The following is a 14,714-nucleotide window of genomic DNA, read 5'->3' as shown; positions in this document are numbered from 1 at the left end:
GGATCAATCTACATCCATATGTCTTGTCGCCTGCACTTTTTGATCCATCTTGTCTAATTGGGTGGCTGTATTGTATGGGCCACATGTTCTTACTGCTTTAATCTTTGCCTCTCTATTCCCTGCCAAGGTCATTCTTGATTTTTTTAAAGAAGGATTATTATATTTTTGATCATCCGTTTTGAGTTTCATTTGTTTCTAGGCATTTAATCTTTTATTAGTTATCAATGAGTGCATACCATGTGGTTTTTTGTGATGGGTTTTTTTCTTGATATTTTCCAGTTCTTTTGCTTCTCTGTCTTCATTGTTTTTTGATAGCCCATGAGAGATGGCCTTTTCTGTATCCATTCCTCTGTTGCCTTCAGGTATTATAAATAAGGCTCTGAACATAATGGAGCACGTGTCTTTTTATATGTTTTTTTGGGTATATGCCTGCTGTCCTCAGGTAGTTCAATGTCCAATTTTCCCTCCAGACATTTTCCAGAATGGTTGTACCAGTCTGCAATCCCACCAACAATGGAGGAGTGTTCCTTTCTCTCAAGATCCTCGCCAGCATCTGCTGTCAACTGAGTTTTTGATCTTAGCCATTCTCACTGGTGTGAGGTGAAATCTCAGGGTTGTTTTGATTTTTATGCTGACTTCTAATCATCTTGATTTGAGGATTATTATAGGTTTGGGCTGATTTCTAAGTTTATCTTTGTTAGATGGGTGGTTTTTTGGATGGGTTTTTTTTCTTGGTTTCACTTTCTTCTCTGTCTTCTGACCTGAGTGGGGTTGTGGACTGGGCCTGCATGAAATGGGGTTTTGGAGACAACATGGAAGGTTCAGGGGGCATGGGGTTTGGAGTTATGGTTCATAGATGTTAGGTATACTTTAAGGGAGTTGGCAGGAATAGAGCATGGGGCTGGGTCTTACCTGGTGTCTCTGGTGCCAAGGTGGTCTCTGGGAAAGCAGGTGAAGTTGTCACATTTAAATTATCACAATTAAAAGAATCACTATTGTTTAGCTAAGGTTCTTGTTTTCTGTTTATCTTCATTCATATAATAATCATACTAAAAAGAAAATGAAAACACATCCCAGAGTTTAAATATCCAATATTAAAATTAAAAAATAAATTCACTATCAAACATTTTGAAAATGAAATAGTAAAAACATGCCTTTTCTCTGTATGATTCTGACTGAAACTCGGCAATCTTTAGAAGGAACTTCTATGTCAGGATGTGTCCATCAAAATCTGAACATTGACATCTACTTTATGCACCTGTTGATGTGTCGCCAACCTTCTGTCTCATTCTGCTCGTATGACATTTCCTCACTGAAGTGATTCATTAGACTCTGAAAGGGGGCAGTGTGCTCTTTGGTGAGCACAGCCTGGAGAACACTTTTGGGTTGGTAATAATTCTAACGTATTTTACACAGGGCACTTTTATAGTCCTTCACAGATCCTAGTGTCCTTCTTGTCTGTTTTTCTCATTGCACAGATCATGGCTTGTTCGTTTTTGTAACTACCTGCATGCCTCATGAGTGGTTCATTGTCATCCTAGATATGCAATAAATGTCAGAATGAGTGATTATATTCATGTCAGAAACCACTCCTGTGAACAGATTGGCTCATACACTGAACACGGGTGAACCAGTGAAGAGGGGGTAAAGGAAGGAGGTTGGCAGGGGTTCAAGGTGAACAAAACAAAAATGGTGAGGTCGGGGAGTGGCCAGGTGAGAGTTCTGGTTCTCTGAGGCAGTGTGTTCTGGTTATATGAGGCCGGGTGAGAATGTGTGTTCTAGTTATCTGAGTCTGGGTGAGAACTGCCCCCAACACTGCAGGGGAAGTAAGAGCAACTGTCCCACTCATGGCCTCTGTGGGTAACGGTTGGGCAGTGCACAGGGTTGGGGGAAGGGAATGCCAGTCTGCTCATCCTGTGCTTGGAGATGGTCTGCAGTGTGGTGATGTTGGGAGGTAAGGCCTTGGGGAGGAAGACTTGGAGGTCATTAGGATTAAAGTAGTTTTTAGTGTTCTCCCGAGGCTGTGATAAAAGCCAGAGCCCGCCCTCACCCTGCAGTGAGTGGAATGGATGCCGTAGCTGCCGCAGGGATGAAGGCTTGGCTCTTGTTCTCAGTCTGTGACTAGTGTGCAGGTCCGTGCTTCAGAAAAACCACTGAGGGGATGGGATGACACAGTGCTTCTGAGGGCTTAGTAGCTGGGACTGCGTCAACTATGCCAGGGGTGGTGCTGTGTGCCTGTACTGCCTGCCCCAGAGGAGGCTGAGTTGGGAGGCTCTCTTGAGGCCTGGGAGTTCAAGACTAGACTAGGCTCCATAGGGGGAACTTACATCACAAAGCTGGTAAGTCAGTCGTGATGTCTGTAATGTTAATGTATTTCCTGTGTAAAGGGCCATTCTTCTGCAGGCTGCTCACCTTTCAGGATTTCACAGGTACATTTTAAAGGTCACTGGGGCAGTCTTTCAGGACATGGATGCGTATTTCTAGAGAAACCTGTCTTCAGTTCCTTCCTCGTGTTGATCTAGATTCCATAGCATTTGATAGATAGGGATATCACAGTTTGTACTTTGGTGTTTTTGTAAGTTCGTTACATCAGCAGTGAGGTAGATGATCTGCCCTAGGCTTTACTAGTTTAGGGAAGAAGAGAGAATGCTCATTTGTTACCCCACTGTCTTCTAGTGTTTTCTGTTAGAGATGATCGCTTTTATTGTCAGACTTTTTAGAACTGGTATCTCTTTTAAACAAAATCATGGGAAGCTGTTGCGTCTGTGGGCTTCTGTTTTAGGCTCCAACAGACCAGACTAAGAAAATCAAAATGGAGTCACTTGTGCTCTAGCTCCACATAGTGAACACAGACTGAGTGCAAGTGTTAAGACCCCTAAGCTGGCTAGTTCTCCATGAAACCAGATCTCAGTCTGAGAAAGTGTCCTCTTGGCTTTACATCTTATGCAAACATTTAATCAGAACAAGTGTCATAGTTTAAAATCTATTGATTGGCTTCTGTGTCTCACGGTCCTAAGGTCACTGTTCTGCCAATGCCTGAGGGAGTTCTCAGTCCAGTTTACAGAGTAGACTTTGCCCTGTTTATCAGTTTCACAGAAAAGCCAAGTTTATCTATGTAATCTCGGTGTAATTTTATCTCTTGATAATCTCTAACTAGCTCGCTTACATTACTCGGTATTTCAAATTTAGGTTCTACTTTACTCCCTCTTGTGCCTGTCACTACTGAAGAGAATGCGGCTTTCTTGCACAACCTACCCTCCCACCCACACAGAAAAACACTTCCTGCCCTCCACAAACATTTATAATAGTAACAAGATTAGTATTTATTCATATTACTGTGATGCTATGGAGTCCGGTTAGTTAGCCAGGCTCAGGATGTACTGTGGGTGCTTTTGTATGGCTTTTCTGAATGATTGTTTTTATTTGCCCTGGAATTAATTTCATTTCTTTATCTATGATGTTTAGCTAACTTATTATAAGCTTCCCTCGTACATTCACTTTTACATTCTACAAGAATTCTCCCGAGGAACCTTCTGATGTGCTCTTCTGGACAGGTTGACCTCTCTGCTTGCTGCTGTCTGTCCTTTATCTTGGAATTTCCCTTCACCATGATGGGAACTTGGGAGGTCTTTTTGCCTTTTTTGTTTTTGTTTTTTAAAAACTTTTTATTGGTTCTTTGTGAGTTTCACATCATGCACCCCAATCCCACTCATCTCTCCTTCTCCTGTACCCGCCCTTCACCCTTGCAAACAACCCCCCCCCAACACAGAGAGAAAAAAATCTCTCTGTGGAAGCCGTAGTGTGTCACAGTGTGTCCCACAGTGTACTGTTTTGTCTTCACTTTTGCTTGCCAGTGTTCATTGCAATGACTTGTTGGTCTGGGACTAGGCTCCTGGCTTCTGCTACTCCACGATACTGGGACTTCTCTGGGACTCCTCTTGGGTATCCTGTTATTGCCCTGTGTCATGGAAATCCTGTAGGACTGACATGCTCTTCATGGGGTAGATAGATGTTGGGGCAGGCCAGTTCAAAGGATCTTATCCTGAGAGGTCAGTCTGCTGGCTCTCCTGCTCACACACTCTCTGGGCCGGCTCACCTGCAACTCCTACATCCAGGGCCAGCTCTCCTGTGCTGCCCAGGTGAGGTGTAGGACCTGCTCTCCTGAGTGCTACAGTAGGTGAAGGGCAGGGCCAGTTCTCCTGCCTGCCATGGGTAGTAAGGGGTGGAGGAGGCGGGCATTTCTCTTTGTCCATGTCACTGATCAGCAGACAAATAGTGGAGCCAACTGTTCCTCAGTGAGCTGGCTTGCCTATCTCTCCCCCTCCTCCCTCCGCACCCTGGCCCCAGGGTCAGCTCTGTTATGCTGCCCAGGTGAGGAACAGGACCCACTCTCCTGCTCTTATGATCCCAGGGCTAGGTTTCCTGCCTTCCACTGGTGGTAAGGATTGAGGGGCTAGGAGGATATCTTTGCCTCATGGGAGGTGAGTGGTAGGTTCAGCTCTCCCACACTTGTACCTTGGGGTAAGCTTACCCACAACTTCTGCAATGTGTGGCCTGCTCTCCTGAGTACTAAAGCTGACGAGGTGTGGGCTCTGCCCTCTTGCTCTCATGGCCCCCAAGGCCACCTCTCCCATGATGCCCAGGAGAGGGGTGGGACCAGTTCTGCACAACCTTCAGACATCAACTCATCCCCAGGTGGCAGTGCACACAGGGATGTCCACCTGGCCTTTGGTAGTTAACAGACCCCTCCCTGCTGCTATACGGCCAAAAATCCAGACGTGGCCCCCTGGTGGCAGCACAGACCAGGACCACACCATGGTCCCAGGTGGCATCACCAGTTACTCACGTCAGGTTCTTGCCTACTACCCTCACTTCTCTGGTTCTGCCTCCCTTCATCTTTCTCTTCCATTTCTTCACCATTCACTTGTTCCTCTTAGGTGGTGCCTGGGGTCTCTGAGTGTCTGGGGTCGTCTCAGGAGTGGTCTCAGGAATGCCCTCTCATGCATTAAGATGCCAGGCAAGGGTCATCACAGGCATGGTCTGTTTCCCATTCCCCAGGCCTGTGAGGTGCCAGACTGGTGGTTGTTTCTCAGGCTAGCTCGCTCTTTGGCACAAGTAGCCCCTTGTGAGGGTCATCTGTCTTCGGCTCACTCCTGCCTGGCATTCAGGTTCTTCTAGTCTCTGGCTTGTTCCCCATCCTGAAAGCCCATCTGGGCTTGCCTGGTGCCAGACTGGTGGTCATCTCAGGCTAGCTCCCTGTTTGGATGGGGAGGTGGAATGGTTGTCTCGGGCTCACTCTTTTCAGGGAATGTTATGCTACTAAAATCATTCAGATGTTCATAGATCACATGTGAATGCTGTACTTATGATCCTATACCCATATTGACATTCTGCTGAATATAGAATTTGTAAGTTAACGGCCTATTGCCTTCCGGTGGCTCTCCCTGCTTTTTCTCAGTTCTCAGTTTCTTCTAGGGGGAAACCCTCTGCTTCTGAGCTGCCAGTATTGTGGTGATTGCCATTCTGAATTTTGATCTTCTCTATTATTGTTAACTTTTAAGTGTTTTGAACCTTCTGTCTCTTGCCATAATTTTGAAATTTCATAAGATGTGCCTTGACTTGGTTATATTTTTAATCTGGATATAACCTTTATTTTGGCAAAAACATACCTAACTTTTTGCTTTTTCTTCCCATTGTTTTGTCACGCTCTGGGCCCTGGGTGGGACCTCTAATGCTATTGTGTTTTCTTCCCAATTCATTGTTTGTTTGACTTTCTGTCATAATTTTTGGGAGATTTCCTCAGCTTGCATTTTAACTCTCCTGAGTTTTTGATTTCTACTGTCTTGATTTCCAGTGTCCACACCCCACCTCCTTTGGGTACTTTATTGTTTCTTTTGCCCGAGTCACAGCCTTGTGTCATATATGTTTGATATTAAGATCTTTCTAGAATTCTTTGGTAATCCTAAGCCTTCTTTTGTTTTATGTTTAGGTTGGGCTTTTCTGATGTCTTTTTGTGCCCAGTGATGTGGATCACATGGTGTAAGAGAGCTCACAAGTGCTTAGACCATTTCTCATTAGCTCCCTTTGCACTGCGGTACCCCTGCCCTGGGTACTACATTCTTCATTCTTCCCTGAATAGATCCTGTCTTAGGTTCCATGAAACAACAACAACCACAACAAACAAACAAAACCTTAGTTTTTCCTAGCATTGAGAATAGCTCCCTTGACAGAAGAGGGACTATGTTTTGTTTTTCAAATAGACCTGCAAAAAATTACCCTGCAGCTGGGCGTGGTGGTGCATGCCTTTCACATTCGAGACCTGAATGATTTACACAGAGAGTTTTAGGCCAGCCAGAGCTGCTCAGTGAGGCTCTGTTGATCTTTTACTGCTTTGTGGGTCTTCTTTCTTCCTCCTTCTCCATCCTTCTTCCACACTTCCAACCCCCTTGCATTGATAGGAGAGAACAAAAGGATAGGAAGGAAAGGGAGCGAGGCTATCGCTCCACTACTTCCTGCCAATTAGGGGCATCGGGATCCTTGGGACAAGTTTGATTTTCGCCCTCAGGATTTCTAATTTCTTCTTTCTTCTTTGCGAACAACTACTTAATAAACCGTGACCAACAGCAACCAATCAACCATGACCGACAGCAACCAACCAATACCAATAACCTGCTCTTGGGGCCCCGGCCCCATTTATACACTCTCTGAAAAGTCCCCAGAATTCCAAATATCATACAATGGCAGAATTTGTCTGCAGCTGGCAAAGTCACATCCCGGCATGAAGCGAGTCACAGTCAGCCGCTGTGGCAATCGGAAGCAGCCCCCCATCCCACTCCTGGGATTAAAATAAAAACATTTTTATAATATTTGTGTGTTTTTCAAAGAAATAAAAATTCTCACCATACCCTGTTTCACTCCCTTCCCCTGAAACACTAGTTCCTTCCTTTAAAGAGTTTGGAAGGTAGCTCAGTTAGTAAGTCCTTGCCATGCAACTTCGAGGGCCTGAGTCCCATTAACAACATCCATATAAAAAGCACAGCAGGATACAGATGCGATCCAGTGCTGGGGAAGACAGAAACAGGTAGATCCCTGAAGCTTGTTCACCAGTCAGCCTTGTGAGTCACGGAGCTCCAGGTTCAGTGCAAGATACAACTTAAAACTAAGGTGGAAATCGAATGAGAAAGATGTTCATCTATGGCCTCTACCTGTGCGCGTGTGCGCACACACACACACACACACACACACACACACACACACACACACACACACACACACACACGCTTTAGCTCCAAGTTCTTCTTTGCTACCACTCCTAGGGCTCCTAGATTTGGTGACTTTATTCTTATCCTAGCTAGAAGTTTTATGGTATAAAATGGTTGTTTTCTAAGTGTCTTCCTGCCTCTGTCAGACCTTGGGTGTATTTGTCTTCTGGTTTCTAAACCTTTGTCTTTTAAACCTTTTTTCTGTTTTGTACTTTTTAAAATGTATATTTATTTACAAACATTTTATTATTTTAAATTGTGTGTGTGTGTGTGTGTGTGTGTGTGTGTGTGTGTGTGTGTGTTGGGTATGTGCATGTGTGTATAGGTGCTCATGAATTCTTTGGGACCACGGTATAGATGCTGGGAACCAAACCTGGGTCATCTTCAAGAATAGTGCATGCTCTTAACTGCTGAGTCCTCTCTTCAGTCCCTCAGAGAGTTAATTTCTTAATAACAACGAATAAATAAAATATCTATTTTTGATGGACTTCCAGGAAGGAAGTGGGTGCGTATTCAGCCCTTCATCTTTAGCTGAACTTTTTCCATGAGAAGTGTACTTCCGTTCTACCCTTTGAGGGACAATGGCTTTTGTTGGCCAGAATTTTCCATTGATCAATGAGTTATAACAAGGCAGTGTATTTATGTGGGAAGAGCTCTTCCTTTGGAACCAGGAGGGATTTTTTTCTGGTCTTGGTCTACATTACTTTGGGAAAGATACTTTGATGATGTTTAACCTAACCTTAGCCTTTTAATTTGTGGGGCAAAGGAGATGATAGGTAAGATCCCTTCCAGCTCACATAGCTCAACTCTGTATAAGATTATTAGTCCCTTAGTAAATCAGATTGGCTGATTCCTCCTCACCCTGAAGTCATTAAACAGACATTTTTCTTATCTCTCGTATCTGGACTTTTGCTTCTAGAACTGCAGTTAGGACATGCTGTAGCCAGTGTCGTCCAAAGTCTGTGTATTGTGTGGCAACAGTGGAGCTGCTCCCTGGATGAGAACTACATGCTCTATACACACGTGTCTAGAGCCTAGCTTCCTTCTTCCCTTGTAATCTTTTCTAAGTAGCCATTTTCTTTCCTTTCTGAAAATGACTTTTGATAGATTTCTAAAGAAGTAGAATTTGCATACCAACAGTTTCTCAGGAAAACAAGTAGATAGTAATCTATCATCTATCCATCATCTATCTATCTATCTATCTATCTATCTATCTATCTATCTATCTATCTATCATCTATCTACCATCTATCTATCATCTATCTATCTATCTATCTATCTATCTATCTATCTATCATCTATCTGTCTTTGAGATAGGATCTTATTATATAGCCTAAGTTTAGTTTGAGTTTTATGATCCTTTTACCTCAGCCTCCTGAGTATTATGGTTTACTACTACAGACAAAAATGCACAGGCCAAAACTGTAATATAGCAAGAAGACCAACTTAGTTGCAAAAAGAATAAGTTTTCTTTGATTGCTCATTTATGATCCACGTGGATTAATGGTCCAGGTTGCCAGTGTTTATCAAGAGGCTGGGTGGTAGGAAGAGGCACAAGGCTTCAGGCTCGTCTCTAAGAGAGTGGCACACAGTTCCACCTCTGTGTAGAATTAGGATGTTCAGGCCCTGCTGCTGCAAACCTAGAAAATATTAAGGAAAAATGGAAGCAGAGCCTAGATACCTACTTTTATTTTAAAGCATTATTTGGGTGATTCTGATGTACTTCTTGGTAGATTAACAGCAGTTGAGAAGTTATGCTGTGTACATTGTTAGACATAGAAGAACTTGATGAACTTGGTGATGAATGAGAGAGATTATGGGCACAGGTCATTAACTAGAGACACGAGAAAGGGTTGTGCCAAGAAGGGGAGTTCTGCATTGATGGAGTTTTCATAGGGGAGAGAGGATTGTGGAGAGTGGTGGAGACCAGAGGATGAACTCCGTGAGGAGGGGTGGCCCTGCACCTCCGGAGGCTATTTTGAGCAATGTTTGGACTGACTTGGGAAGCATTGGAGTGGATATTGACTGTCAGAATGCAACTGGATTGTGAACATCTCTGTGGTCAGACTAAGTTTGGGCTTTATCCTGCAGGTGTCACATGACACTGAGGATGTCCGAAGAATGAAGTGATTGATGGAACTCTGAAGACCGAGTCAACGGGCGGAAGGGGTATGTGGTAGTAGAGTTAAATGGGGAAGAGTGTGGGTCATGGGAGAGCAGTTGAGAAGGTGCTGCCATTGTCTAGCTGTGAACTCAGGATGTTGTGAGCTAGGGAAGTGACAGTGGAATTCAATGAAACCATAACAGATGCCACGTTCACACTAAGTTTATTATCTACATCTCATTTAAACCTCACATTAACCTTGTATACCCCGGCACACCTTCTAAATCAAGGGGTGGATATTTAGAGGCTATGCTGTTAAAGAGACCCTCATAAAAATCAGAGGGGCCCTGAGTGGTGATTGAGAAAGAGAAGAACACTAAGGTTACCAGGTTGGAAGGAAGCATGGTGGAGTTCCTAAGGAGCTCAGTGTCCAGTCATAGATTACATTATCAAATTGCGCTAAATGTGCTTCAAGGGACTCCTTTTACTTCCGTGGTTTGATATGTAATTGCTTCCTGAAAGGACATGGAGTAGGTAAGGGAAAGAAAGGTTCCTTTAATTCAGCTTGCCTCAGGGGAGAGTCTGCAGGCCTCTTCTGAGCACCTTTGGGTTTTCAAATGGTTGAGAATTAAATATGTTTGAATTTGACTTTTCTCCCTCCCTCCCTCCCTCTCTCCTCCCTCCTTCCTCCTTCCCTCCCTCCCCCCCCTCTCCCTCTTCCTCTTCCTCTCCCCACTTCTTCCTCTCCCACCCCCTCTTCCTCTCCCTCTCCCCACTTCTTCCTCTCCCACCCCCTTCTCTTTCATCCCCTGTTTCCTTTTGTATACCTTAGTGGTCAGAAAGACACATTCCAGGAACCGTTTTCCCTCTTTCCATTATAGGGTGTTCTGAGGATTGAACTCGGGTCATCAGATTTGGTGGCAAGTGCCTCTACCCATTAAGCCATCTTGCCAGCTCTTGTTTACATTTTAAAAGGTTCCAGGTGTAGGACTGAGGGTCTTTGTATCCAGGCAGGTTTCCCTGAGGAGGGTTAGCTCTGACCTCTTGTGGTCTGGATCATGATGGTGTAGCAGCAGCTTCCCTGTGGTACCACGATGATACGGGATCAAGGGGACATCTTCACTGAGGTACAGATGAGTGCATTGTATCCACTACCATGCTCACTCATCGTTTAAATCAATTATGCTTTTTGCATACCAAGATCTTGAGGTCTAAATCCACAACACAGGCAATGGAATGCACTTTGCCATCTGAAGTATTTGTTCTCTGAAGTCAAACAGCAGAACGTACTAGAGAGCTGAGGGATACTGGGAGAGATGGGGGCTTGCATGCATCATCATCATTGTTGTCTTGTCATCATCTTCTTCATCATCATCGTCGTCATCATCATCATCATCATCATCATCATCTTCATCAATCTTGATTAGATTTTCCTAGGAAAGGGCAGGGCAGGATGGAGACTGAAGTAAGAGGAGAAGAGCTCTTTGCCTTGAACAACATGCATTAGGAACTAGGATGTTAGGAATTAGGAAATGCAATAGCATTAGGAAATTAACACCATATCCTCGCTGTTTATTTTCTTACCATAGAATCCCGGGATCTTCAATGGCAGGAGAAAGAGCAACCAGAAGACCGAGATGAATTTTAACACTATCCTAGAAGAGATTCTTATTAAAAGGTCCCAGCAGAAAAAGAAGACATCACCCTTAAACTACAAAGAGAGACTTTTTGTACTTACAAAATCCGTGTTAACCTACTATGAGGGTCGAGCGGAGGTAGGAGACAATCACATTCTACTCCCGTTTTCAGAGTTGCTCTCCGTTGAGTTAATGAACTTGAAGTTACAATTTGCTGCCATTCAGACTTGAAAGTTGAGATTTCGCGTGTGCTAGAACTCAGCACAAGTCTGTCATGATAGTTTAAGATACAGAGCTATCCATTTCACGTCAGCCCCCTGAACGAATTAATCTGCCAGAGAACACCCATTCCTATATTTTATAGATCCTTATAGAATTTATTAGGTGTATTAAGCACATGGCTTTCCCCTACAACCTGCCATATTATGTATCAAAGCCCAAGATGCTTTGTGTGAACATTTCTTCACCGCCGGCAACCGATCAGTTATTTGGTGAACTATTTATTATTGATCTATAGAAAAATCCTTCAACTCTTGATGCTAAGCATATACTGCGATTTTTGTTTTGTTTTGTTTTGTTTTTTGATGGGGCGAGGGAGATTGAAGAAGCATGTGTCTAGTGAGCTCCCGCTGTGAGATGTTGAGGTACGGTGGGGAAGGCTGTGTTGGTTAGACAGCTTCTGGCTTTCCATAAGGAGTGCGAGTGAATGGCTATCTCTGCCTGACCCAATTTAAAATCTTGCCGTGGTGGACATGGTATTTTCTACTGCTGTCATAGTCTTTCCATTAGAAATAATTTCAGGTTATAGTGAATGGTTAGGAACTGAATTTCTCTTGGCGATGTGTTGCAGCAAATGTGGTCATGGTGAATACCTTAATTGCAATTATCAAGGGGTATTTTTAACAGCTGTTGATTTGCTTGTCTTGTTGTTGTTTTCTTCTTCTGTGTTTGGGTTCCCGTGGTTTACACAGAGTGCCATTGTGTCTCCTGAACCGTTCTTATTTCTCCTATGGCGTATCACTATGACCAGTGTCCTTCTCAGGTTCATGCACCGTAGGACCCTGAATACTTAACCATAAACCCCTGCAAATGCTGAAAACCAAAGCTTCAACACTTTTACTTGTAAAACTAGAGCTGAAGTAAGACCAAACCTACTCTCTATTCTATTCACGTTCAACATATATGTAGGCATACCCAGAACTACTAATGTGACTAGTTACATCGGGTGCACATTGAGAATTGTCATATTATACGATATGTCTGCTACATTTCCTTGTTATCTGAGAAGTTCAGAAACGCAAACGCATTTCAGATAAGAATTGTTACCAGAAATAAAGATTATTTAAGAATTGCAAACAGATTTGGAGGGAAGTATTAGTAAGGTTTTGTTTGGCGGCAATCATTTGTTATAACTGGAATTTTACTGTAGGAAATCCAGGAAAATAGAAATGTGGCAGCAGAAGTGGTAAAAGGTGGTAACCAGTGGTGAAAAGGTAATAACCCCAAACAGTGTCGGCTTAGGACGTGGAGTGGCACTATTAAACACAGCACAGCAGGGGCAGAGAGATGGCTCACAGGTTAAAGGCACTGGCCGTTCTTTCAGAGGACCCGTGTTTGGTTCTCTGCATCCGCATGGATGCTCACAGCCAGCCGTAACTATGGTTACAAAGAGTCTGATGCGAAGTCCTGTGGGAGCAGCATGTATGAGGTGCTCCGATACTCATGCAGGCTAAACACCATACACGCAAAGAGAAGACGGAACACGCTGGTCAACTTACTCTGAAGATCCTTAGTATACGATTGGCCCTTGATATCTGGGAGAGGGCTGGCTCCTCTCATCACCAGCTCATATGCTAAAACAGTGAAGCATTTGCACGTAGCTCGTGTAAATTACCTGTATATTACTTATTGTACCAGTTATACTATGAATGCTATATGACTACTCATTCTACATTGCTTAGGGAATAACACAGGAAAAAGCTGTATATGTTCATATATTTTCCAGGGTGGGTTGATTCTATGAACTCAGAACCTATAGGTGTGGAAGGTTCACTGTGCGGAGTTAAAAGTCTCCTGTCTGTTTAAGCAGTAAAAGACAGGAGGGCCCCTCGCATTTCAGATCCCAGTCCACTGTCTGGATGTGAAGTGGCTTCGGTGGTTGCAAGAACCAGAAAGGGCGGGACGGGGCGGTCATCCAACATTTAGAAACCCCCCCTTCTAACCCTTATTCAGTGTCCTTGTCTTTTCTGGCCATTGCTCACTGGCCCCATGACCTCAGCCATTAGCTGAGTTTCCTTCCCAACACCCCGCTCCTGTAGTGTGTGGAGTGGTGTTTTGATTTTCGTGCTTTCTGCTGTGGTGGACGGCCTGTTGTTCATTAGTGACCTACTTCTTGAGCCAATCACAGCTTTGTTGCCTCTCACAGTAAGGGGTAAATAGTGGCCAGGTGGTAGAGTGTGTGCTTAGTGTGTGCTTAGCATGTGCCAAGCCATTGATTAGATCCACACACCTAAAACAACAAATACTTGCTTTTATTGAATTATGACTTAAAAATAAGAATCAGATTTCTCGAAATAACCGTACTTCTAACAATATGGGGTAGGTTTCTGAATGACTGCTTATTATCTACAAAATCCAAGAAGGGCTTCACACTGGAGTTACTTCCCTGTTTGGGGGTGTGTGTTAAGTTCCTGTTTGCAGGGATGAGTCTTCTTTTTGTCTCTCTGTTCTTAGAATCATGACTCAAAAAGCCGTGTGCGGTGAGGAGCCTATGTGAACATTGAGTTAGAAAGTTAAGATTTAGAACTGGACTGAGCACGACTGGAACCATCTGAGAGATTTAAATGTCTGTAGCTCTTCTATTTAAAAAAACAAACACCAAAAACAGTGAAAAGGCTGCCTCTCGCTTTAGTAGTTCCCTCATGACTGTTGAATGCTTTGAATGACAACCCTTTCTGTTGTCTCTGCACCCAGCTTCTGCAACACGATGGCCAAAGCCTTTCCTCAGACTGTTGCTTGCTAATTCATTTACTGTGCTTTTCAAAGCGTACGGAGAGATTTTGTTTTAGATAGATCTTCAGACATTCAGTTAAACTATCCAGTTAAGTCTCACATTGAAAAGCTATCAGGCCATTGGTTTCTTTACTTTGCTTTCCCTCTCTTCTGGGGTCGAGTTTGTTCACATTCGGGTGTGGTGCTGCTTTCAACTTAGGGAGCTAAATGACCGATGTGGGAGGCCCCTTGATTTCCTGGGGAGGCTCCACTCATGTGGGATGGGTGTCAGGGAAGCATAAGACTGGGGTGTGTTGAAATATCAAACAAACCCCCCAAAACCCAACAACAACAACAATAAACAAACCTGCCGAATAATGGTAAAGAAAAAATTGAGCTTTTGAATAAAAGAAACTTAGTACTATGTAAATAAAAGAAACTAGGTACTATGTGAATTTTGTAACAGTTATTACTAAGAAAGCAGGAGACCAGGCTGGGCGGCAGTACTATCTGATAGAGCATGGACACCCCACAGAGTCTATATAGTCAAAGGGGGCTGAGCAGTGTGAAAAGCCAAGTGTCCTTTCCTTCCTCTCCTCCCGGTCCCACCCTCCCACCGGCTTTCCCCATTCTGCCCTACTCCCCAGCAAAGGATAGGGTCCCAACCCTGGGTCCCAACCTGCCATGGCACATCAAGTCACACCAGGACTAGGTACATCC

At 43.9% G+C, this 14,714-nt stretch overlaps 1 protein-coding gene across 1 annotated transcript in view; it reads left to right on the top strand.

The window, feature by feature from the left end:
- Positions 1-10,960: 10,960 nt before the first annotated feature.
- Positions 10,961-14,714, top strand: part of Tec (tec protein tyrosine kinase) — a 63,897-nt gene continuing 60,143 nt past the window's right edge. The window contains exon 1 of the mRNA XM_032916221.1: positions 10,961-11,141. Coding sequence (XP_032772112.1) covers positions 11,004-11,141 — 138 coding nt within the window. The 5' untranslated portion in view covers positions 10,961-11,003. The remainder of the gene's footprint in view (positions 11,142-14,714) is intronic.

This window comes from Rattus rattus, chromosome 11 (assembly GCF_011064425.1).
Source record: "Rattus rattus isolate New Zealand chromosome 11, Rrattus_CSIRO_v1, whole genome shotgun sequence".
Lineage (NCBI taxonomy): Eukaryota > Metazoa > Chordata > Mammalia > Rodentia > Muridae > Rattus > Rattus rattus.
The sequence above is the reverse complement of the archived record's forward strand: the minus strand, read 5'-3'. Positions and strand labels throughout refer to the sequence as shown.